This window comes from Rousettus aegyptiacus, unplaced genomic scaffold, assembly GCF_014176215.1.
Source record: "Rousettus aegyptiacus isolate mRouAeg1 unplaced genomic scaffold, mRouAeg1.p scaffold_m13_p_2, whole genome shotgun sequence".
In the NCBI taxonomy this organism is placed as follows: Eukaryota; Metazoa; Chordata; class Mammalia; order Chiroptera; family Pteropodidae; genus Rousettus; species Rousettus aegyptiacus.
This window is the reverse complement of record NW_023416295.1, coordinates 128,449,523-128,474,421: the sequence shown is the minus strand read 5'-3', so window position 1 is coordinate 128,474,421 and position 24,899 is coordinate 128,449,523. Positions and strand designations below refer to the sequence as shown.

At 40.5% G+C, this 24,899-nt stretch overlaps 1 protein-coding gene across 20 annotated transcripts; it reads left to right on the top strand.

Moving 5' to 3' along the window:
- Positions 1–3,804: 3,804 nt before the first annotated feature.
- Positions 3,805–24,888, top strand: PCBP2 (poly(rC) binding protein 2). Of its 20 annotated transcripts, XM_036236056.1 has the most exons (16): positions 3,916–4,069; positions 6,355–6,497; positions 7,074–7,097; positions 7,185–7,217; positions 7,597–7,713; positions 9,174–9,305; positions 10,319–10,447; positions 11,450–11,536; positions 13,366–13,458; positions 14,555–14,596; positions 15,814–15,886; positions 16,364–16,402; positions 17,345–17,400; positions 18,324–18,493; positions 21,024–21,346; positions 24,424–24,857. In XM_036236056.1, the coding sequence occupies exons 2-16, from the start codon at positions 6,429–6,431 to the stop codon at positions 24,480–24,482; spliced, it is 1,446 nt and encodes a 481-aa protein (XP_036091949.1). In that variant the 5' UTR covers positions 3,916–4,069; positions 6,355–6,428; the 3' UTR covers positions 24,483–24,857. The 20 variants fall into 20 exon arrangements, with proteins under 20 accessions (XP_015998231.1, XP_015998223.1, XP_015998222.1 ...); XM_016142737.2 differs by lacking the exon at positions 21,024–21,346 and having other exon boundaries at positions 3,810–4,069; positions 11,462–11,536; positions 17,348–17,400; positions 24,424–24,888; XM_016142736.2 differs by lacking the exon at positions 21,024–21,346 and having other exon boundaries at positions 3,810–4,069; positions 11,462–11,536; positions 24,424–24,888.
- The last annotated feature ends 11 nt before the right edge of the window (positions 24,889–24,899 follow it).

The window sequence follows — 24,899 nt, the reverse complement described above, 5'->3', positions numbered from 1 at the left end:
TTGAAGTCTTCCTATATTGTAGAGATAGTTTCTAATTTTATTAGGAAATCCTAAGGCAAGGCCTGCTTTTCTGGTATCCTGGATTTGGGGGCCATTCTAATGTGTCTTTCCAATCACTCTGTTTTCAAATGTTCATCAGCTCTTCCTTTTTGAGAAGAAGGGAGATGTGGGCACAGGGGGATTGTGAAGTGAAGAAAAACAGACAGTAACAAACCAGAAATGAGAGACAATGACAAGGGGCTAGAGGAGGGAAATACAAATAAAACGAGGGAGAAAATCCCCTGATTTTTTCCCCCCTACTCTTAATGGTAGAGAGCACATCTCTTCCTGGCATTTCTAAGCCACATACAGAGCTACTTGCTGTTGTTGTTTTGCCATTGTTTCTCAGAAGTTTACTGACTTTTTGAAAGCTGAAAGTAATACATGTATTTGGGAAAAATTGTAACATTTTTAATAGAATGTTCAGTAAAAATTAAGGTTCTCTCATTTCAGATTCCCAGCTTCCTCCCCAAAGGCAACGAGGACTGCCAGATTCTTTTGTAAACTTACAGAGCTATTTGGTATAGTTAAGTCCCATCCCCACCACACCCTTTAATTTCTACATCACATTGTTTGTCACCCTCCACTCCCACTTTATATCAAATAAGACCATAGTATGGGCCCTCTTTTGGACTTTACATTTTCTCATTTAATTATCTATCCTGGAGTTGATTCCATATCAGTCCACGTATGAGTGTGCATGTGTGTGTATGTATGTGTGTATTTAGATAACATTGTTTTAACAGCATTCAATTTATTCAACCAGTCTTTTATTGCTGGAATTTTAGATTGTTTCTGATCTTGTTATAAACAACTGCTGCAGTGAACATTTTGGTACGTACATGCTTGTCAGAGGTCAGAAATTGGATGTCCATGCTATGTCTGGATGTGAGACTTTATCTATCTATCTATCTATCTATTTATTTATTTATTTCTGTGCTTAATATCAGACTTTTCAATAAAGGTTCAGATTTCAAGTTGGAAATTTTAGCAACTGTAAACCCACATTTCTAAAGGCAGAAATATGGCCTGAGTAGTGGTCATTCCTTATAGGTGGGTTCTGTACTTTCCAGTCCTCTCGTTGTCCTTTCATCTTCCTGTTGCCTTCATGTAGGCCTTCTCCCAATTATATTACTTTCCTAGCTCCTGAGACCACTGGGTTTGTGCCCTCTGTTTCATGCACCAGTTTAAGATTCTAAAGAGGATGGTTCTCAAATGTTTTTATTTTATGCCTTTACCACCCTGTGTCCATGGGATTCTGCCATTCTCATCTTACCAGAAACTAGGTATAGCAAGATTTCCACACAACTGAGAATGGAAAGGATAGGAAATCTGTGAGCTCTAAAATACAAATTGACACTTTATTTTTGGGGACTACCAGTCATGGGATGAGCCTTTAATTTGCTTCCTTTTTGGAAACATCTCCCTATATCAGGTTGCTTTGCGGTCCTAGGCAAGTTCACTCACTTGACTAGCTTAATTCTCCTTCAGAGAATTTGTTGATTCACAAAATTATCAGCTATTGCTATTAGGTGTACTGCATCTTTTTCTGTAGGCCAGCTCCCATAGAAGCCATGTTATTGTTAGTAGAGGATGACATTATTTTATCAACTTTTGATTTTTGTTTTGTCTCCCACATTAGAGATGATTTCATGAATAGCCACTCACTTTCACCCTAGCTCTCAGAATCCCTGGAGTATAAATGACCCAAGTGTAATAGCTTGAGATTAATCTGACCTTAAGCTCAAGCCACACAGTAAGCCAGCTCCTTAGTTTGCTTTTTTCTGGGTGTTCTAACAGTGTCCTACTTCGTTTCCTTCCTTTCAGTATTTGGTCTGCCCCTTGCCTTTGTCAAATGACAGACTTCTTTTTATTTCTATCTCACATTGTTCCTAATGTCTACTCCCTCATTTGGTGTGGGGGTGGGGCCATTGGCATCCCCTAGTCTTATTTATACTTTAGGAAGCTATCCCTCTTCAGATGACTCCACTAAATTGGGTTGCCCAACAAAACCTGACTAATATTAAGGCCAGAACTGACACCCGAAGGATTTGAACAAGGTTCAATAATAACCCTGTATGTGCTATCTTTCAATTTCTTCTTATTTTGTCTTATTCCCTTATAGGGCTGGGTTTTGTTTGTTTGTTTGTTTGTTTGTTTGAATGTGGAAATTTATAGATAGATACAAGCATAGAGAAAGCAGTTTAATTAACTCATATTGCCATCACCTAGCTTCAGTAATTATCAATATTTTGCCAATCTGGTTCCATTCCACATCATATTTTTTCCAATTTTTATTATGAAAGTTATTTTTTAAATGTTTAAAGACCAGTAAAATAATCACCCATAAATCTACCAACTACATTAAATAATTGCTAACATTTTACCATATTTGCTTTATTATACCTATATGAACCATTCGATAGTGTTGCAGACATCATAACCCTTTATTCTTAAATATTTCATCAGGTACTTCTTAATAGTATTTCTTCTACATAACCACAATTCCATTGTTACCATTTAGAAAATTAACAATACTTCCAAATATTAGCTCATGTTCCATTCATGTTTGAATTTCCTCAGTCATCCCAAAATATCTTCTATGCAGTTAAAAAAAAACCCAGGATCCAAACAAGATCTACACATTATATTTGATTATTATTGTCTTTAAAATTTTTCCCTTTCCTCCTCTAATTCCCCCTTTTCTAATATATTGCCTTTTTGAAGAGACCAGGCTAGTTATCTTACAGAATGTCCCTCGTTCTGGATTTGCTGATTATCTCCTTGTAGTGTGATATGTTTAACTTGTACTTTTATCCCTTGTAAATTTCCTGGAAGTTGAAAATTAGGTCTAAAGGTTTGATTAGATTAAGATTAAACACTTTGACAAGAATAGTTAATAGATGATGCTACATACTTCTCATTGGGTCTCATTAAGAACCACATGTCAAAGTTGTCCTACTATTAGTGATGCTAAGTTTGATCACCTGGGTAAGATGTTGACGATCACCTCTCTCCATTTTTTTTTTTTTTTCTGTGCGATTTGCAAATAATCTGTGGTGCTGACTGGCACTATGATAATATCCTGTTCCCTAACAACCTTTTGCTTAAAGTTTTGATGATTTATGATACTTGCCTGAATCCATTATTTCATTCTGGGTTGCAGAATGAATGGTGATTTTCTAACCCTTTCATTTATTCTACATTTATCAGGTGGAACTCTTAAAAAAGTTTTCCCTTATCGACTACGAATAAACTGCAATTCTTCCTAAAAAGAGGGTAAATTCTTTCCTTTAATTACGAATTTTCAGATTAAGAAATTGGTGTAAAAGTTACCTTCATTGTGGCAAATTATTTTTATTCTCTTTCTTTATTGACTATCACTACAGATAACTGTTTTTTTTCCCGTCCCTCCTCATTCTGTCCTCACCCAACCCTTTTTCCCTCTTCGAATCCTTTATCCATGGCGACTGCCAACCTTCTCCGCACTTACGCCTGGGCTTTCTAACCGGCCACTAGGAGCCGCTAGTTTCCTCCCTGCCCCAGTGCTGGCGCTCTATCATAGACTTCGCTATCTACTACCAGTTATTGTCTCGCTGGTGCCGACGCTGTCCATGGAGCCGCTCTAGGCTATTGGGAGGCCGTCCGCATACCGTGGGGAAGGTTTGGACGACGCAGTCGCCTCGCCGGCCCCCGGGGCGTTTAGCGCTTCCGGGGTCGGAGGGTGCGCGGGGTTGAAAGCGGGCCGCTCCGCCCCGTTCCCCTCCCAGACCAGCAGAGGCAGCAGCCGGAGCAGCCGCAGCCTGCGCCCTCTCCCGCCCGCCCGCCCGCCCGCCCTCCGCCGCCCTCCACCCGCCCCGGGGTCTCTTTCCCCCTTCCTCCTCCTCCTCCTCCACCCCCCCCTTCCTCCTCTGCCCGTCCGCGGGGCCCCCCTCGCCTTCCCGCCCGCCCCTATTGTTCCGCCCCCGGCCTCCCGCCCTTCCCCTTCCCGCCCGCTCCCCTTTTCCCCTCAGTCGCCTCGCGCCTGCAGGTAAGCTTCAAAATTCTCCCTCCGCCCGCGGTTATAGCTCTATTTCCACTCTTGCCATCTTTCTTAGCGGGCTCCGGTCCTCGTCACGAGCCCCGGCCTCGCGTAGTCTCGCGTGAGCGCCTACCTCCTCGGTCTGCCTGGCCGGCCATTCACGCGAGGCCCTGGCTCTGGCGCGGCCTAGTAGGCCTCGCGCAAGGCCGCTCCCCCCTCCCCCCGCCTTTTCCCGGTGGCGGCTGCGCAGGAGTTAAGGAAGGCGCGCGCGCGGTGGGCGAGGGGGGGCGGCGGCGGTGGATTTGTTGGTTGATGGGGGTTGGGGGAGGCGATGGCCGGCTTGTTGGCCGGGCGGGTGAGCGCGGCTCCCCGCGGGGGTCAGGCGCTGGCGCAGCCACTCGAGGAGGCGCTGCTAGTCCGGCCCCTCCCCCTGGATCGCAGCGCCCCCCCCCGACCGAACCGTTTATTTTTTCCCTCTTTTCCATTCGAGGGATTTGTTTGGGGGGGATGTTTTTAAGTGGAAAATGCTAGGATGACCGAGGGGAGGGGGGCTCCCAGTTACCGAGTTATTCAGGACGTTCTTTCGGGGTAACGAATTTTGAAATTACAAAATGCCTGCCGATATAGACCCAGATCGAGCTATTTATAGGAGAAGGGGTAATGGACTGCAGGATTAACAGCTGGATTCCTGGGATTGGATACACTTATGTTGACTATGCAGGAGAGACATATGACAGGGATTTCTTGTATGATTTGGAGTTAGAAATGACTTTAAATAGGTCTTCAGTTTCCTTTTTTTAGACTTGCATTATTGTGGAATTTGTAAAATACTGCTTATTACATTTGAGTGGGGATGAGAAATTAAACTGCCAGTTTGTTACCATATCTTCTTTTAAAAGTCATTATTACAGACCTGACTGGTCTTCACCACCTCCCCCAAGCACTGTTGTTTTTCCTTGATTGAAAAGTGTTGAATTTTGGGATTTTGCCAGCAATTAATTCTGAAAATAGATGGAGGGGTACTTTGAGGATGCAAAGCTCATCTTTTAAATAATCACACTCTCGAGGCAGCCATGGGGCAGTTTGCCATTTACAGAATGGTTTGGCAGACACTTGAGCGGTTTTTAAATATTTAGGTAACAGCTTTGTGTTAGAGCAAAGTTAAAATGGTAGCTAGTTTTGTGAAAGAGGAAAACTAGCTGTAAGAGATCATCGTTGAATTTTGGGGGGATGGATACTAAAAATGTCACTGGAGAATATAACAACATTAGAGAGGTCCTCTCTATAGCTACCATTGTTAGGTCCTAAGGAGATATTGTAGGCAAAGGTATATCCAAAAGAAATTCTGTTCACATAATCGGTGCTCTAAAGCAGAAATGTTAAACTGTTGCAGGGGATAGATGGGGAAAGGGCTTCCTTGGTAGAAAAGGCTCATTACTGCAGTTGCTGAAAGCAAGTACACAATAAATTTTCAGCAATACCAGTTTTATTTTGATAGTTTTCTTTGGAAGGAAATTTAGGAGACTTAAAGACTGAGTGGTAACAAAGGTTAATACACAGAAGCAAGGAAAATTTTCAAATATGAGTGACTTATCAAGTTGGTTTGGGAGAAAGGATAGGAGAAAGGACTCAGGCTGTACTTAATGTGTTGTCATTTCCCAAAAGGGAGTATAAAGCCATAACCTACAGGGAGGGCATTTCACATAATGCTCTCTCCAGTGTGATTCTTGACTTAAATCTTTTAAAAATTATTTGGTGTCATCTATCACTATTTAAAATTTTATTGTGAGGTACATCTCAATTTCTTTACCTAGAAATGGCTACCATTGAGAAAATTTACTGTGTCCTCTCTTACAGCCTGAGCTGCTACATACAGGGAAGCAAAAAGGTCATTTGCCCTTACTGTAGTTGGTTAGTTTGAGGTTTGTCCTCATGATTTCCAGGTGTTTCTGTATCCTGTTGAAGCTTACTTAATTCTGCTGAAGGACAAGTGGTGCACGTTCAGCAGTTCCCCTTAGAACCATTGCCAACTGAAGGAATCATCCTCCTCATCCTGAGAGTCAGCAGAAACCTGACCATTAGTGAGAGCTGACTGTGGCCTTCCATACTTTAAAAGAACCTGAGCTGTTAATGGTTGTCGTTAATGCAAGGTGCTGAATGTATACAAGCTTGCCAAACTGATAGGGCATTGTCATTTAAGGAAAAGTCAGAAAACATTGATATTGGCGAAAATAGCAGGGAAGTCATTTTCCCGTTGTTTTCCTCCCCTGATTTTGGTCATGTTTGCATTTCAGTTTTTGGCTTTCACCCCCACCAGTGACCAAAGACTTGACCACTCATAGTCCAGCTCCCCAGAACACTGCTCGACATGGACACCGGTGTGATTGAAGGTGGATTAAACGTCACTCTCACCATCCGGCTACTTATGCATGGAAAGGTATACACCAGCTTGGGAAATTGGGTCATAGTAACTTCAAGGGGAGGGGCCAGGAAGAGAGGGCATGTATCTTGGAGCTCATCAGATTAGCACTGTGGGATGTCTGGCTTTAGCACTCTTCTCTAGCAGAGTAAATGAGAGAGTAGTGGAGAAAATGGACAGACTTTACTGGGAAGCTCCACTGAGCAGGAAAGGCTTAACTAGAGGCTAGAGCCAAAGAATATCTCACACCTGACTGGTAAGATTTTTCTCATGGAGGTTGCTATAACTCGTGATAGGTAGATTTCCCCTGCCAAGACAATTCGGTGAAACTTTAAGGGGGGGCGAAATAGTTGGTATTTTAAAAACAATTTATATTGAACACAAAGATAGCATTAGTCACTCCTGCATCATCATTCCTTCAGACGTCTTTGATATCTTCATTTATGTTTTGAGTATAGAAAGGAATAAGCCCACCCTCTTCCTTTCCCAATAAATCTTAGTTTTTTCATTGCTTTGGACAGTTAAAATTTTCTTTTCATGATAATGAAAATTTTGAGTTTCCTTTTATTTGACACTAATTTTCTCTTATCACAGGAAGTTGGCAGTATTATCGGAAAGGTAAGGCAGTTTCACTTAAACTTTAATATTTAGTCATTCTGGGTTGAAATAGCATTTGGAACTCATGCTTGACTTTTCCTCTTACAGAAAGGAGAATCAGTTAAGAAGATGCGCGAGGAGGTGAGTTATGGGGGAATTTTAGGAACTGTTACTTTGGAAAGTTAAAATTTTTAAAACAAAAGTAATACTTCTATTTAACCAGAGATTAGAAGGGGGAAGGTCTTAATCGAAGAAGCTGGTATTTTTATGGCTTGGTTATTTGTAATGACAACTAGTATGCTGTGAAATGTAGTTCCAGCAAGTCTCAAAACGACTTCTGTAGTCTGAGGACAAACATGGAGGGAGCAGTGTTTGAAGTGATACTGATATTGCCTTTGTCAGAATCATTTATGTAGGCAGCTTCTTCCTCATCTTATTTTGGAGAGTTCGTATATTGTATGAATTCTTAGAAGCTCAGATCTTTTGTCTTTTTAATCTCTTGATTTTGTTTCTTATTCAGAGTGGTGCACGTATCAACATCTCAGAAGGGAATTGTCCTGAGAGAATTATCACTTTGGCTGGACCCACTAATGCCATCTTCAAAGCTTTTGCTATGATCATTGACAAACTGGAAGAGGTTTGTTGCTTTCCTCTCTCTTCCCTCATTCTTCATTTTTAAGTTCTTGTAGATAGCTTAGTGATTTTCAAAGGGCTTTTAAAATTCGAGGACAGACTGAATTATAAAAATCTGTAGACTCTTTGCTCCTTTTGAGCATCACCAAAATTTGACCATTTGTAGTTAAAAAATAAGTCGCTTGACTATGAAATAGTTTGACTTTTACCAGGGACTCAATGTAAAAAACTGTGAAGTACCAGCATCTTTTATTTCTTGGCCAACATTTATGAAGGTATGCCACTGTATGCCCCCGCTATGTTGGTAAACTTTGTCCTTAATTTGTAGTTAAATGAACTTTTCAGCCTTTTTTTGGCAGAATGAAGGGTTTTTTTTGGTTCTGGTTTTGTTGTTATTGTTGTTCAAGCCACCTTACCTTCAGATGCTGAACAATCATTTCTCTAGGTCTTGCCTTCTCCCTCCTCTCCCTTCTGCAGTAATACTGCTGATTGGTAGTCATGCAATTGATAAACACAGGCAGAGGAGAGCTTGTGGCTGCTGCATGGTTGGTGGTTGGACACTTTAATGGTGCCTGAAATCTTATCCTTGTCAAGATCAGAAATGTTACTCTTTGACCTACAAAACCCTGCTAATTCAGAACTTAAGGCTTAAAAAACATTCAGAAGCCTTTTGAGCCACACTTTCTCTTTCTCAGGCCTGATTCCACGTCTGGAAGTGTACTTTCCCTTCTAATAAAGCTTTTCTACTATAAAAAACAAACAAAAAAACCCAGATCTGTTGTTCATACTTTAACCAAATGAGAAACATGTTTTAGATTTTAGGGTTTATGTTTAAGTAGTTCCCAGGTCTAGCTACTATATAGAGATTACTCTTGGAAGTGACATTTAAAGTAGTTAATTGTTAGAGAAGGCTAAATTTAACTAGGTTTATAAAACTATGATGACTTTTTAAATTTCAAAACTACAGCTTTTTAAATGTAATTGGGGCAAGTACTCAGCCTCAATTTCATCATTTGTACAATGGTAATACTACCAAGAAATTAAAACTACTTAATCTTTTTAAGTTTCTAAGGGGACAGAATTGGTTATTTGAATTTGGAGTTGCATCATTTCATCTTAATATTTAATTTTGACTTGAGTTTTTCTTTGCCTAGTTAACGCTAATTTCCCAAACCATTGTTCCCTCTGCCAAAAACAACAACAACAACATTCCCCCCACCCAGATTGAAGAAAAATATGCAGGGCTAATTTTGAAAAAGTTTGTGGGCATTTTTATCGTCAGAAATAGAGGGTACATTTTGGAGCATTTGTTGATGGTGGATTATGATATGTGTCCCTTATTAAGGGAAATGGATCATGAAATTGTCCCTTATTTAAGGGTAAGTGGTTCTTTTATGAAAGTTACAGGTTCCCAGGGATCTGCTTAAAACATATTATGGTATTCTGACTAATTTATTTTTGTAGGACATCAGCAGCTCCATGACCAATAGCACAGCTGCCAGTAAACCTCCAGTCACCCTGAGGCTGGTGGTCCCTGCTAGTCAGTGTGGCTCTCTCATTGGAAAAGGTGGTTGCAAGATTAAGGAAATAAGAGAGGTTGGTAACTTTTGTGCTGCTTTTAAAAATGTTATTATAAATGTGGCTTGTATTAGCTCTTAGTATGGTTAGGAGAAGTCAGTATTTGTTTAAGTTAGGATTTTTATTAAAGTAACAGTCCTTCATTTTAGTTTGATTGTATCAAGATGAAAAGTACTGTACAATTGATAGACCATCTTTTTTATTTTTTTTATAATTTATGTATAAGCAATAAATCAGCCTGAAAATGTTAACCAGAATTTTCAGCTATTGCATTCGACCTGTTCCCATTTTTTATTAATTTGGCAATTTTTCCATGAGGCTACATAATTCTTTCATGTCATGTCTAAAGAGATTACAGTGTTATATAACAGTAGCAAATATTTTCTTTGGGCAAATTCCTAAGTAGTAAGGGGAAAATAGGAAGGTATATTGAGATGTAGATGTAATCCTGTTCTCTTTTAAATTGTGGATGTTACATTGAATTATGGAAGCTTTTAACTATTTGGGAGTTAGAATTGGATGTTGGAATGAAATTTGAATGGTTCCTGAAAGAAAATGAGTTGGAGTTTTTGGGAGCCTGTTGTACATGCCACAAGAGACAAGGATTTTGGTTTTGTTCATTGATGTATTCCAAATACCTAGAATGGTGTCTAGCACGTAGAATGGGCTTAATAAAAATACTTGCTCAATAAGAGAATGAAAGGTGGGTGATACTTGTGGGAATTTTGTTTGATGGCCCACAGAGCTAACATTAGCTGAGAGAAACTGTCTAGAAGGACCTTTTTCTTGAGAACAGGTTAAATTTAGGATGTTATTCAGGTTTATTTTTGATTTTTAGAGGCTGATTTATAACTGATTAAATAGTCCTATCTGGAATAAGGGAAAAGTGGGAAGGGAGGATAAAAAGGGTTAAATAGAAGGTGGGATAAGTGTTTACTGAGCTTTAGACTCTAAAGTCGTTACTGGGAAGAATTGGAAGAGTAAGTATGAGCTGCTTTTCTCTGATTTTTGAATTTCTTTTTATCCCAAAGAGTACAGGGGCTCAGGTCCAGGTGGCAGGGGATATGCTCCCCAACTCAACCGAGCGGGCCATCACTATTGCTGGCATTCCGCAATCCATCATTGAGTGTGTGAAACAGATCTGCGTGGTCATGTTGGAGGTAAGCCCTCAGGCTCATGATGAGAGTGGGGGAGGGTGAGTCTAAGGGAGACAGATCTATATTTAGTAAGACTAGAATTAGGTAGAGCTATTAGAAGCCTCTAATGAGGGTAGGGAAGAGGTTCCCTGAGTTCATATTTTCCTACTCCCAGCTTTGACTTTTCTTATGGTCTGACCAAAAATAGACACTGCTAAGCAGCAGTGATCTTTTGGGTTTATAGCAGTTCTAGTGGGATTGGTAGGGAAAGATTCACTGTTTAGACTGGACAAAAGTATCTGGGTTCCTGAGAAGCTAAGTTGCCTTTGGATTACATTATTTTGGCTATTTTCAGCTTTGACGTATTTAAATGTCAATTTTGAGACAGGATTATATTTTAAATGGTAGTTATAGAAAAAAAATGTATCCATAGTGGTGGTTATGAACAACTCCCAAGGGACTGGTATATGCTATTTAATTGAAATAATAGCAAAATTAAGGGAAAATATGTTTTTAGAATTGTCATACAGAGTTGGTCCTATGTTGGTGACAAAGGAAAGTAGAATTTCCAAATAGTTTAGTGAAATATTGATCGAGCCTTTGAACTATTTATGGACAGTGTCTGTTTTATTTTAGATGTACCATTTGGGTACTTTTCCTATTTTGGTTTAATATCGCATTCAGGCCAAATGTGACATCCTAAAAATTATCAGCTAAAATGGACATATGTACACACATATGTTTTTTGTTTGTTATTTATTTGAAAACATGGGAATAATGGCTGAACTGTTACAGGGGAAATCTACCTAGATGAGAATTAGTGTGAGCTGTGTAGTCCACAGACTATCTTACTACTTTAAAGGCAAATAACTGCAGATAGTTTTGGGTTAAATCTAGCCAGAGACAATGTTGGTAGGTGAGAGGATGGAAATAATACAATTTTTAACTTCACTGACCTGTGTGAGCTTAAGCCACACAGCTGAAGCAGTTTTGAAACCTTATCTCTTTTTGTTTTTTTCCCCTCTGACTCTCTCCCAGTCCCCCCCGAAGGGCGTGACCATCCCGTACCGGCCCAAGCCGTCCAGTTCTCCGGTCATCTTTGCAGGTGGTCAGGTAAGAAAATTCTTATTGCTGGGCTAGAAATGAACGAGGATTATATTTGAAATGTCAACTTTGCCAGCAGCACATCAGACCACTCTGCATGCTTGCTGAAACCTATACTCTGGCCATAGTTTGACCTGCTTTTAGTTTAATTTTTTTTTGTACTGGAGAAAGCTATGAATGCCAAGCCCCTTATTTAATTTTAGCAGGCAATGGGAGTTTTGTAGGCACTCGAAGATGTAATTTACTTGGTAATATAAAGTGCATTGGGTAGAATTGAAAAGAGTTAATCGCTATGGTGTCACTATTCTCCCTACCCCCACCCCATCCATGCTTTTTTATGTGTTGGGGTAGTCTTTAGAGGTCCGAATAAAGGTAGCAAAGAGTTGGACCTCTGAAGATTTCTGGATGGTGGTCTCACAATCTGGGGTCTAGAACTTGAGTGTCCTACAAACTTCCCCTTCCCCCCACCTCACCTCCCCTACTCCTACCCCTTCACTCCCAAACTCCAGTGTGTTGTTCCCCAGGCTCTTAACCTCATAAGCACTGATTTGAACCCATATGGCATAACAAATCAGCTGGGGTAAGGGTTCCGTGTGTAAGAATAGACGGGGGAGAGCATGTTGGGCTGTGGTGCTATGACCTTTGGTGTTAGAGTAAGAACACCAAAGCACCCCCTTGGCCTCTACTCCTTCACCCACCTAAACTTTTGATTCTTGGCACATGGTTTATTATAAGGTCAGATTTCTATGACGAGCACTATCAGTACCATGGTAGTTTTATGCTTTGTTGGTTAGTATTTGAGGAATAGGTAGGTCAGTTTTTAAAATATGGGGGTTCAGGTTAAAATAGTGACCTTCATTTTGGTAACTGCCTAAGCAAATGTACTTCTTAAAATTCCTTCTCCCCAAATGGGGCTGGCCTGTTAACAAGCACAATTATTTAGTCCCATCTCATATTTGAACTGGGGAAACATACACTGAAGACTCATTCACAGTCTCTTGAGTTGGCATAAAACTGAAAAGGTTTGGGGGTTTGGCATGTAGTTCTGGGAATTTTCACAAGAAGTTAATCATGTCACAGTGTTACCTTGGTACAGCTTAGTACCTTTTAATACTAGCCATGTACAAACTGGTTTGGTCAAAGGGCTTTTAGTCAGTCTGGAGAGGGTCAGGATAAGCAAAGGTCCAGAGTCAGTGTAGCAAAGTTTAGCTTTAGGAGTTTTCCCTTCTCCCCAGTGACTCCAGGTTCCTCCTCTTCTGAATTCTTCCACTCCCTTTTGGAATTTTAAAGAGTCCCCCATGCTGTGCAGCAGCAATCCTTTCTATTTACAAGTCTTTCTTCATTTCCCTTTCCTTCTCTCCACTACCCACCTCCCCCTTCTTACCTCTTTGCTTCCCTTCCCCTCCCTCTCCTTTATTCAGTTGACCACCCTCTAAAAGCTTACAGCTTCTTCCATGAATGGTCCTGTCAAGAATTTTCACGGGCCTTTTTGAATGGACTAGTTCATGCAATGTCCACAGATGGACCTGTCTTTTGTTTCTTTGACAAGTGGGCTCTATAGGGGTTCAACTTAATCCCACATTTACCAGGAGCTGGCATAAGCTCTGTTGCCCTACCCCTTTATTCTTACTGAAAATAGCCCAATTGTGCAGTATGAAATCTGCCACTAGGTAACTTTTTTTTTTAACTGACTGATTGCAGCTCGTTTCAAATTGTGTTGTGAGCTACTTTTTAAAGGAAAATAAAAAATTAAACAACTTTTTTTGTGTGAATTTCATGCTGGTGACAAGGTGCCGGATTGACAGCCCTGGAGACTGAAATCCTCTATTTATCCACAGGACAGGTACAGCACAGGCAGCGACAGTGCGAGCTTTCCCCACACCACCCCGTCCATGTGCCTCAACCCTGACCTGGAGGGACCACCTCTAGAGGTGAGAGGGGATGTTCAGTCTCCAAGGCTCACTCAATCCTTCCGCCTCAGCCGAGACTGCCAACACGTGGGGGGCCAGTGGCGCTGGTGATTTTTATGCTGTGGACACCACCTGTCCACGGGGACCTGGACTGACCCCCCCCACACACCTCATTTCATACAGGCCGCGTAGCCCACCAGATGGTAACACCAACTCTTTTTTTTTTTTTTTTTTTTTATCTTTTTGTTCAACCCCTCTTCCCATCTCCCATTCCTCTCCCATTTTCACCTTCCCACCCCGACCTGGGTGCACTTTTGGGGGTACTGGCCACTGATGTGAGACGCCTCACATCCTTATAACCAGCCACTCCTTACTTGCCCTTCCTGCTCCTCCTTGTCCCCCACCCCATTGCCCTGAAGACCCACCTTCCTTTTTGGGAGGTTATGGTGTGGGGGGAGGAGGGCGTAGTGGGAGCTGCAAGTGCATTTTATGGAGGGGAGGTGGGAGAAGTTAGGAATTAGAAGAGTGGTGTTTTTTTTTGTTTATTTGTTTTTTTGCATTCCTGTGGTCAGCTCCCTAGTATTAGGGATTTAGCTAGCTTCTAGTGCATTTAAGGTCTTAAGGCAGATGTAGAGAAAATTAAAAATAAGATAGAAAAAGGGAAGTGTTTGAAAACATGCCATGTAGGTTTGTGCAGATACAAATTATTCACATCATCATGATTAATAGAGGGGTTGGGATCGTCGAGGGAAGAGACCATTTTCTTCTGGGCTATCTTGTAAATAGGGAGAAAGAAGGGAGGGGGCTTGGTCAATCGAGGCATTGCTTAATCCTACTCTTCACATTTTCAGTAAGAAACTGATGTGTGTTTTGCCTTTGATTGCAGGGAACATTGTTCCCTTTGTAGGCTTCCCAGAATAAGTCATATTTAGGGTTCAAAGAAGGCCAACTCAGGTCTGACTGTATTTATGAGATACTATTGATTGCCTCAATCCCTGGCCTCCCCATTCTCCAGTTCAATTCTGGCTTCCTGGCTAGATGAAATCTGTCTTTTTCTCGCCACTGGGTGGCTGTCCGTGATTGGTTTTTAATAGGAACTGTTTTCCTCCTTTTGTAGGCCTATACCATTCAAGGACAGTATGCCATTCCACAGCCAGATGTAAGTTTTGTTTTCACTTCTTGTCTTGAAAAGCTCCCTCTCCCACCCAAAATTGTCTCCTTTCTTCCATGTAGGCAGAAGTGAGTTGGGTCTTGAACAGTTGCAGTGTTAAATTGTTTCATTACAAGGTGAATCCTGTATTTTGGCCCTTAAATAATCTTTAATCAGGGCATAGTAGCATCTTGTTTGCCTTTTGACATTTAATCTCCAGAAATTATAACCTGGTAGATTATTAGATTCTGCTCCACCCCCCACCACCACCTGTTTTCCATATTACTCTATCTTAAAGAGTAATGTTTCATGGTGTTCTGTCATTCGCTATCTTGCACAGTTTAACAGTGGACTGTGCATCTCTGCATGGAGTCCTTTCTGTGGGGGAGGGGATTGGGAGGTGGTTTTGCCCTTGGGTGTTCCTCAATTTGAGGTGATTATTTAAAAAACATTTGGAGGGGTGGGAAAGGGGCTTATTTACACAGGGAAGGATAGGAAGCTTGACTATTTGGAGATTCAACTTAAAACCTTTGCCACTAAAAACTCATTTAAAAAGTGTGTTCAGTCTTTGTTAAGGGCATTTCTTTCTATACTTTCCCTTTATCCTTACTAACCCTTTCAGGTGCTGAGCATTAGACTTGGGAAGTTGAGTTTGACTATTGGTTAGTGGTAGGCCCCAGGAGGGATTGTTTTATAACAGCCAAGACAGTTTGTATAGATGAAGAAAAATAGCTATAGAAACTAGTGGTGGGGGAGGGGCTAAATCCAGTTTGGTTTCATCTTTATCTCTCTCCTCCTTGCAGTCTCCCCGCCCCCTCATCTCCTTCCCTCCTCCCAATACTGACAGAATCCTGCATGGTGTGTTTTCCCTAGCACCACTGCACAGTTTGTTTACCTATCCTGTCTGCTTGTCCCCGGGGCAACTGTTGGAATGGCTGTAAACACCTTCATTAAATAGCCCACAGGGGGATGGTTCTTGGGCGGGTACTGCTGCTTTTCACACACCCAAAATGCATTCATTCTCTTACAGTGTTTCCTGTTCTAACCCTTCATATTCTGCCCATCCCAAGGATTGTGATAAAAGCTTCAACCTTACTCTATGTTGTAGTTTGAGTAGTAAGAGTCAATTTTGGGAATCAGGAGCTCTGCATTTTCAAATTTGAATGTGCTTGAGCCCTGGCTCTGTTATTCTTCTAATGTCAACCTCTCCTGTTTCCTTCCTGCAGTTGACCAAGCTGCACCAGTTGGCAATGCAACAGTCTCATTTTCCCATGACGCATGGCAACACCGGATTCAGTGGTATGGATACCTCAGTGTTTATTTCTGTAAGGTGTAGTGCAAGACAGAGGCCAGCCCCAAGGTCTCAGTTTGACATCTGTTTAATCTGGTTTAAACTTGCCTATCTTCTGTGGCTAAATCGAAGGAGGTAATGTGTTTAACTTGGTTTTCATTTGGGGCGAGTTATTCTAAAAGAAAAAGGCCCTGGAAGGTTTGGGGTGAGGTCTGGGGATGCTTGTCAGGCAAAGGGTAGGCTGATATTTCTTCTAACTTATCCTCACTGCTGCCCCTTTGATCTGATTGGCACCCCCTTTCTCTCCACCAGCTTATTCACAGACCTGGGTAGAGACAATCCATTTGTGCCAAATTGTGTAGTGTTTTTTGTTTTAGTTTTAGTTTTGTTTTGTTTTTGGGCTTTTCTTTTTCTGTATAAGGAATAACTTGTCCGATAGGGTTAGGATGAGACCACCAAACTCATTTTCACTTGTATCTTAACAGGCATTGAATCCAGCTCTCCAGAGGTGAAAGGCTATTGGGGTAATGATTAAAAAAAAAAATCTGTAGTATTCTACTGTTATATTAATAAACTGGTGGGAGTCTTGTTTCACTGCCCATGACATACCAGCAACATGCACATGGCAGAAAGAAGCTGAGAGAGCAAAAGGGTGGGCCTGGTGCCCCTGAGGGTCCCTCGGTGGATCTGGCTAACCCCCTTTAAAAGTGTTGAGTTTAGCAGCCACAGCTGAGAGCAAGACTAGCCTTAAGAGTTAGCCAGCTGGCCTGGTCCAGTCTAGGTATCATTATAGATGGGTATGGGTGTTTGCTGATCGGATTTTTTTTTTTCTTTTTCTTTGAAAAACAAAAACCAGAACAAATTAATGAGCAATTGAGTAAAAGATAGGGAATAAATCTGGAGAAATGAACTTCCCTCACCTGACTGCCATTTCATTCTCTCTGACCTTCAAGTGTAGGTTAGGATAGATGGGGGCGGGGGCCTGTTAATCTGATACAGGTATATTTAAAGCAACTCTACATGTGTGCCAAAAGTCCATGGTACCCAATAACAGGCATGATGTTGGCACTGGTGCTAGTGAGCATCAGGTGAGCTAAAATTGGAATACAACAGCGGGAAATCTATGCAGAAAAGGGGAGAAGTACAGAAGGACTTGGTTAGATTTTAGTCCTTTTTAAGGATGCCACTCTCCCTTCTCCCTTGCTTCCATCCCCTTATACCTTAATAGGCTGGGCTTTGCAGGAAATGGCATGAAATCAGCTCTTCTGAGTATACAGAGGAATCTTTCCAGCATTATTTCTACACCCCTCTACCCCTCTTTCCTCCTTGGAGGCTTCCAAGTTAGTGATGAATCCCAACAGCCAATGCTGGGTTTCCAGTTTGTTTCCTTCTGTTAGGTTAATGTGCAAATCAGTGGGGGTTTCTATGCTGTGCATTGAACTTTCTTGCTCTCTTCTGTCTTTTAGCAGGTTTGGATGCATCTGCTCAGACTACTTCTCATGAACTCACCATTCCAAATGATGTAAGTATAGTTGTAAGTTGAGTTACATGGGATGAAAATAAGAGAATTGGTTTTAAAGAATAGAAGTTTCAGCGGTGTCATGCCATTTTTAAGGCATAGAGAAAGAAAATGGGGTGGGAGGTTAGATACCAGATTTAAAGTTTTGAAGTATGTGGAATCCTGAATAAAAATGGAGAAAATTGATAAAACTTGCTGAGGTATCTTGAGGCAGAACCTTTTTGTCTTAAATAGAAATTGCTATTTGCCTTTGTTTCTTGTAGGATTCTGAAGCTTTATCCTTAAAGCAGTGGTCCTTGGATGTTATGTCCGTGCTGTTCAACATGGTAGTCACTAACCACATGTGGCTATTTACATTGAGAATAATAAGTAACTCATTTTCTTAGTTTCATTAGCCATACTTAATGTGTTTATAACTACATCTCATTAGTGTCTACAGTATTGGACAGTGCGAATATAGACCAAATTATTACTTTTTCTCAAAACAAAAGCATTAGTAATTAGCCAGAATTCAGTTTATCAGTAAAATGGTAATCTGGCAGGATGAATTTAGGCAAATTTTTGTTGCCAGAAATACCTCATACTTTTATCTTTATTCCTAGGTTTATTATGACAAACTAGATTATTTATCATCTAGGTTTTGCCTTACTACTGGATTTAGTAGTCTTAGGGAATGAGCTAGTGCTACTAGGATTCAGCTCAGTTGGCTCTGATCTGTTGCGGTCAGAAGACTAGGTAGGGTTAGAAGTTGAGAACAATTTATAACTCAAGTTTTTAAATCAGGAGTAGGTAAGTAGTGTGTGTAGGATGCAGATAGTAGTAGTTCTCATCTCTTGTGGACCCAAGCTCTAGGGAGGAATGGGATAGAATTCTTGGACCTAGCCATTAAAACATTAATTTAGTGTGCCTTATTTTTCTCCCTTAAGTTGATTGGCTGCATAATCGGGCGTCAAGGCGCCAAAATCAATGAGATCCGTCAGATGTCTGGGGCGCAGATCAAAATTGCGAACCCAGTGGAAGGATCTACTGATAGGCAGGTTACCATCACTGGATCTGCTGCCAGCATTAGCCTGGCTCAATATCTAATCAATGTCAGGTAAGGGTTCTCTTCTCTACCTTTTTATCTTATTGATGCCAACACAAGTAGTATCTGTGTTGGGGAAAGCTACAATGTATTGTTAAATGTGGGATTATTTGGGGAATGGGAGTAGGGATAGGTGGAGATGGCAAAAAAAAAAAAAAAAAGCAATATTTTTATTTATTCTTAGTGTAGCAGAAAAAGTAAGTTTGCATGGGATTGGGTTAGGGGGAATAGAGTGCTTGAATTTGATTTGGATGGTTTGGGGAATGGAAAGTTTGAGCATGTCTTCAGTAGTAGGACAGTGTCTGGCTAGAGCATTTGTACTGATTTAGAAACAAATGTGGGTTTCTTACCATACATGTTATATAGACCAGTATTTCTTTCACCGATTAGGTTTAGGCACCCATAATTGAAATAAGGATCATGAAGTAATGTGACAGCAAGGTAGTTTCTTGGAGGCAGCCATTACTATTTATTCCGAAAAACATTCATTTTTCTTGAAAGTGTGTTCTTTGTTCAGAGCTTGTGAGAAAGGAGAGTCCACAAGTATTGGAATATTTCAGAAATGGCTAGCATTCCCCCCACCATCATCTCAACCTTTGATGACTTCCTTAGGTTTTATTTTTCTTCCCGAAAGCTAGCTAATGTTACTATATATACAGCTGTAGCAGGACTATTCACAGTCCAGTGGGCATTCTTAAGGCATTTATGTTTTTTGCTTTCTCAGCACATATGCTTAAGTCAGTTTTTTCAGTGCTTACTAACAGTTTAAACCAGTGTTAACCCATTTCCCAAGGAGCTTAGCTATCCTTTCTATGTAGACTTATTTAGTTATTCCTTACCTCTGTCATAACTATTTGGTCTCTGTTGTGCAATAAAGTTTTTGAATTCCTGAATCCTGGTACAAGGGAAAGAAATTTGTAAATGCCTTGTCCTGTTTACACTGATGATGTATTTATTACATGGTCTTTATCCCTTGGTTAAGAATTTGTCAGTTCCTCAGTAGTGGTTCTAACTTTTTGCCTTAAGTCTTCATGCCTTGAGGGATTTACTAATCTTGATGTAGGAAAGACTTCTGTGTTTGGATCTATATTCTTCTTCAGCTACCAAACACATTAAATGCTTAATTTAGAGTGAAATAAGTTTTTCACAGAGACTGTTAACAAAGTTTTTTTGCCCTTCCTAATTGGGGAGAGAGTTGTTTGGTGGCAAGAATCTTTCTTGGAAGCTGGAAATTGTTTTCTTCTTGGGTAGGCTTGTTCTGAATATTGTCAGATAGTGTTTAAATGTAATCCGCTTACGTGACCTCTGTACTAGACCAGTGGCTGCATTGTAAGGGAACAGAACTTTGCCACCTTAGTTTCCTGATTTATTCAACTCTTTGCAGGATCATCCTGTTTAATTTAATGACACTGTCAAGCTTTGGATTTGGGTCAAAACTTCTTAAAGTTTCATTTAACCTCAAAGCAAGGATTCTGTGTGTATAGTTTGCTCTTCACTTTCTCATCTCAGCCCAGTTTGAGTGCAAAAAAACAAACTGGTTTTACTAATACGAGGTGATAAAGATTCTGCTTTCAATAATGGTTCCGAGCATTTCTCTTTGATTCTGACAGTCTGAGTTCTTTAGCCTTTCCTTCATGGATAAATGCCCTGGACTTAAGTAAACAAAATGGTGTCAAGTGGAGCCTCATTGCTCTTGAAGAGATAATCTAGTAGGGTAGGTTATCTAGACAGATTTCAGCAAATACCTGGATTTGGGCTTAGATACATGCAGGCATTTGGGAGCTTCAGGTCGTTAGTTATTTGGAGCTTATATTAGAAGCAGCAGTATTTTTACTTTTACATGAATGTTTCGGAAGTGCTCGAGTTTCTCTTCCAGTTTTTTAAGGTCTATTATAAGTATGGTCAGTAAAAAAGAGCTTTTATCCTTACCATAATCCCTCACCAGAAATGAAGCTTCTCTAGTTCTTACCTACACTTCTGTTCTCAGCATTTTTCTTTGAAAATGCTACATTCTTTGAAATTCGTCATTGTACTTTGATCTCTCTGTCTATTCTAATGTATTGCTTAGTTTACTGTGGTTATGGAAGCAAACTTCCATATTCAGGAGGAACAACAATTTGAAATTTCTGTGGGTTTAATAGCCCAAGCTTTGCAAGTGGTTTGTGGGTGAAACATTTGTTCCTTGTTTGTAGATTGATGAGTGTTTTCATTTTCTGGTTGAAATCATTCCTTCCTGATCTCTGGGTTGGAACAATGTCAGGTACATGGTAATGTGTGCTGTGTGATTTCTCAGTCTGTAAGCTTTTTCTTTACTGTAGCAGTTTTAAATAGCACTGTGGAATGGAATTTGGCAAAGTTACTTTTTAGAGGGTGGGATACAGACTAAAAGATAGCTTGTCACGAGTTGGTATTAGGTCTTCCTAATTGGCAACCAGAGGCACTTACTGATAAGTGAAGCGGTTTTTGTCCTGTACTTTTTCCCTTTTGTGGTCTTCCCTTCCACCCACCCTTTTTTTTTTGTTCCTTTTTTCCTCTGTTACAGTTTAGAAAACGCTAAACCCTCCTCCCAGGCAGCCTCCGTCACGATCCCTGATCACCTCAGCATCAACCTCTCTCAACCCTCCACCCCTTCTTCTTCTTCTTCCTCCTCCACCACCACCCCCTCGCTCGCCACAGCGGGGACCTCCGACGCACCCTCCAGCCTCCCCAACCCTCTTCCGACCGCCCCTTGTGTCTCCAGTCTGCTTGGCATGAAACCCATCCCTCTCCTGGCTCTAAATGTTGTGTCTGCTGCTAAGGGTACCGGGGCTTCAGCTACCACCACCACCACCTCTGCGGTGCCATGTGTAACTAACAAACTGAAAGGCGAGAAACAGAGATTCTCTCCCTACTGATTGCATATCTTGAGGCAGCCCCTCAAAGTAATTCTTGGTTCATTTTGTTTTCCTTTGTTAACATTGGTAAGAACCAAACAATTGTGAGCTTGTGACGTTTCCTTTTTACTATTTCAGGGGATAATGGGTGGAGGGTGGGGGGGATGGTAACCCATGTTTAGGTTTAGGCCATTTCAGCTGAGTGCCTGTTTCAGAGTCTGACCTGTTGAATACTTTATCTAGAGCCACAGTTCTTGCTCTTTCTCATTGTTACTTTTTTGTAGCTTTATTCTGCCTTGCAATATAACAATGTGTTAGGCTCTGTGTTAATGAATAAAAACTTCTCCGATAACCCTTTTTTTAAAAATTTATTTAATGGTTAAGTTATCAGTGGGCCTTGGCCAGATTTGTGTTTCTAGCTATAATAAAGTTGCCACAGTAAGAACCTTAGTTGACCGTGTGCTGTGAAGGGTAAATGGGTGGGAGCTTAAAAGACATGTGGCTTTCTGGACTAGGGAGACTGACTGCTTTTTTGTATCCCTGGTTAAAATTTTGAAGTCCTTTGTCATTCCCCACAAAGGGAGATGGGTCTGTGGTACATTCAATCCTGAGGGTCATAATTGGCAAGCTTCCCTAGTGAAGAACAGTTTCTCTGACTTACCAGATACTTTACTTTGCCAACCGCAGGTAATGGGTTGCCCATCTCAGACTTGCTTCCTCTGACAAGTGGTTACTCTGAGAATCTTTTACAGGTCATACATACAAAAAAGTTACTTTACCCAGAATGGGGGGTGGGGGCAGTTGGGAAAAGTCTCAGTTTGCCAACTTATCTGTTTTCCTCTGAACTAGCATTAACTCTTACTGTGATACTGGCTAAATCTTGAACAACCAATCTGTGACATCCCCTAAAATTTGGGGTTCTATCCAGTCATCTTTCTATTATGAGTAGAAAATTATAGATTTAAGATTTAGAAGGAATCTTCACATTGGTCTACTCATTTTATCAGATCAAAAAAGTAGAAGCTCAAGGAGAATTTAAATTTGTAGATCATGTGAGTGACTAGTGAGGACTAACAACTTGTATTTACACTCAATCTTAATTTCCCTGACGAGATATTAATTTTCTTGTCCCAAGACCACACAGTTCTCTCTTCATGAAAGAGTAGAAATGCTATAGGTGTAAAGGCAAAAGACCTCTGGTAGTCTTCCATTCAACCTGAATTCACATTGCCAGGGTAACGAAACTATAATGGTCTTCCCAGGGTATTAGAGAACCAGTATAGAGATTTTATTTTCCTGATGACCTTTTCCCACAACCTCGTTGGTTTATAGTGTTTAAAAAAAATTGCCCGTGAGTGTTACACTATATTATTTTTATGGTATGGTGGCCCTCAGTCCCAGATTGGGCCCTATGAATTAGTGTTACACGTCTCAAGTCTGCATGAAGGACTAGAGGAGCAAACTTCAGTTCATTGTCCAGACAGGATTTTTTTTGTTGTTAGTTGCTCCCTTACTATGTGGTCCAGCTCTCTTAGGTAAGCTCTTTTGTCATTTGAAGTTAATCTCACTAATACTGTCTCCCCCTGAGGACTTGGTTTTTATCTAATGGTTGATTACAAGGCCTCTTTACCTAATGAGTTTTCCCTAAAGAAAGGTTGCTGGGAAGGAATCCAGATGTTTAAGGGGTACTCGGTGTTAAAATTTTTTAAAGGTTACAGCTCCCCCATGTGGTTCTTCTAAGATTCCTTAACATAATATTTCTGGTTGGATTTTCCCTTCCTGTCACCTCTACACAGTTCTTTCTGAGCTTTTTGGTGCCAGAGTTCCCCACTTTCTCACATGAACTTTGTTTTTTTAGGTCGTAAATCTGAATTTACCAGCAGTTCTTTCTTGAACCTTCAGTTAATTTGGGGACTGTTTACGTTACCCTAGATTATCCATCCCATTTTAGCTTGGCAAGAATCTACTCTCTTTAAGAATAAAATACTCCATTTTTTGTCGAGGTAAAAATACCATTTTTGACTTAACTTTAGTATGTAGTTGAAAGACCGATGTATTCTTGGCCCTTATTTTTCTTGCCCCTCCTGGCCAGCTTTTGGCTTGCATTGTTGTGGAAGGGATAGATGGGAAAGTATTATTCGTGCTCCCTTGATTAGATACCACAATTAATTTATGCCAGTCAATTTAAAATCTATGAAATAAATTTATAAGCTGAACTTTGAGGTGTAATACATTCAGTTTTATACAAAATGGAAACTAAGTTTTGCTGGCTACCTAGGACAGTGAAGCAAGCCAAATGCCTACCTACCTTTCCTTCAGAGCCCAAAATTGGATTCCAGGGCTTCAAATGATCTATTTGAAACAAAGGTATAGCCAAGTATGTTTGGATGGAGAATTTGGCTTAAGAAGACCACAGATTTGGGAGCTTCTACAGTGAGCTAGGGAGTTGTCAAAATTATTTTGGCTTCCACTTTTAAGTCCTGAAAAACAGGCCTACAAACTAAGTTGAGTATAATTCTTGATATATACTTCTTATACTTTGACATCCTTTAGTGCTTAAAGCTATTTTCTTAGTAATAGCCTTCACATTGATAAAGGTTTGAAGTGTCTCAGTATTGGCCTGATGAGGCTATTTTCAGATTGTTTCCTAAACTGTTCTATCAGTAGCTAAAGAGGAGCAAAAATAAGTTGAGCAGTAAAGAAACTTGTGTATTGTGACTCCCTAAGAGAAGGCTTCAGTATTATGGTGTATTTTCATAAAGTGTTTAATAACATTTCCTACAAAGATTTTCTCAAGAGCATAGTTTGAGGGATGCCCACAATTGGTATCCAAGGTCCTCAGTCTCCTTTGGTTTAAGGGGTAATTTGCCTTTGGGAAGCTGGAATTGCAGAAGTTGTAGGTTATAGACTCATGGTACTGGTTAATCTAAAATATTAAAATGTTAGCCTTGATATTAAAACACTGATTGTGTATTCTTCATGGTTCACTAACCAGGTTGAAAGTTTCGGGGGTGAGGTACAGCTGGGGTGCTCAAGAAACTAACTTGGAGTTCTTGTTTTGTGTTACAGGCTTTCTTCGGAGACGGGTGGCATGGGGAGCAGCTAGAACAATGCAGATTCATCCATAATCCCTTTCTGCTGTTCACCACCACCCATGATCCATCTGTGTAGTTTCTGAACAGTCAGCGATTCCAGGTTTTAAATAGTTTGTAAATTTTCAGTTTCTACACACTTTTATCATCCACTCGTGATTTTTTAATTAAAAGCGTTTTAATTCCTTTCTCTGTTCAGCTGTTAATGCTGAGATCCATATTTAGTTTTATAAGCTTCTCCGTTTTTTTTTTTTTTTTTTTTTTTTGGGCTCATGAATTTTATTTTCTGTTTGTCATGGAAATGTAAGAGTGGAATATTAATACATTTCAGTTTAGTTCTGTAATGTCAGGAATTTTTCAAAAAAAAAAAAATTAAAAGATGGACTGGAGCTTTTTCTTTGTGAATAGAAACTGGATGCCACAGTGATTCATGTGGGTTTTATTCCTGTTGTC

Excerpts from the sequence above, each read along its gene's own strand:
- PCBP2 (XM_036236056.1), top strand. The coding sequence starts at position 6,429 with ATGGACACCGGTGTGATTGAAGGTGGATTAAACGTCACTCTCACCATC. Across the intron at positions 6,498-7,073 it reads GGCTACTTATGCATGGAAAG|GAAGTTGGCAGTATTATCGG; the intron begins GTATACACCAGC and ends CTCTTATCACAG. Across the intron at positions 7,098-7,184 it reads TTGGCAGTATTATCGGAAAG|AAAGGAGAATCAGTTAAGAA; the intron begins GTAAGGCAGTTT and ends TTCCTCTTACAG.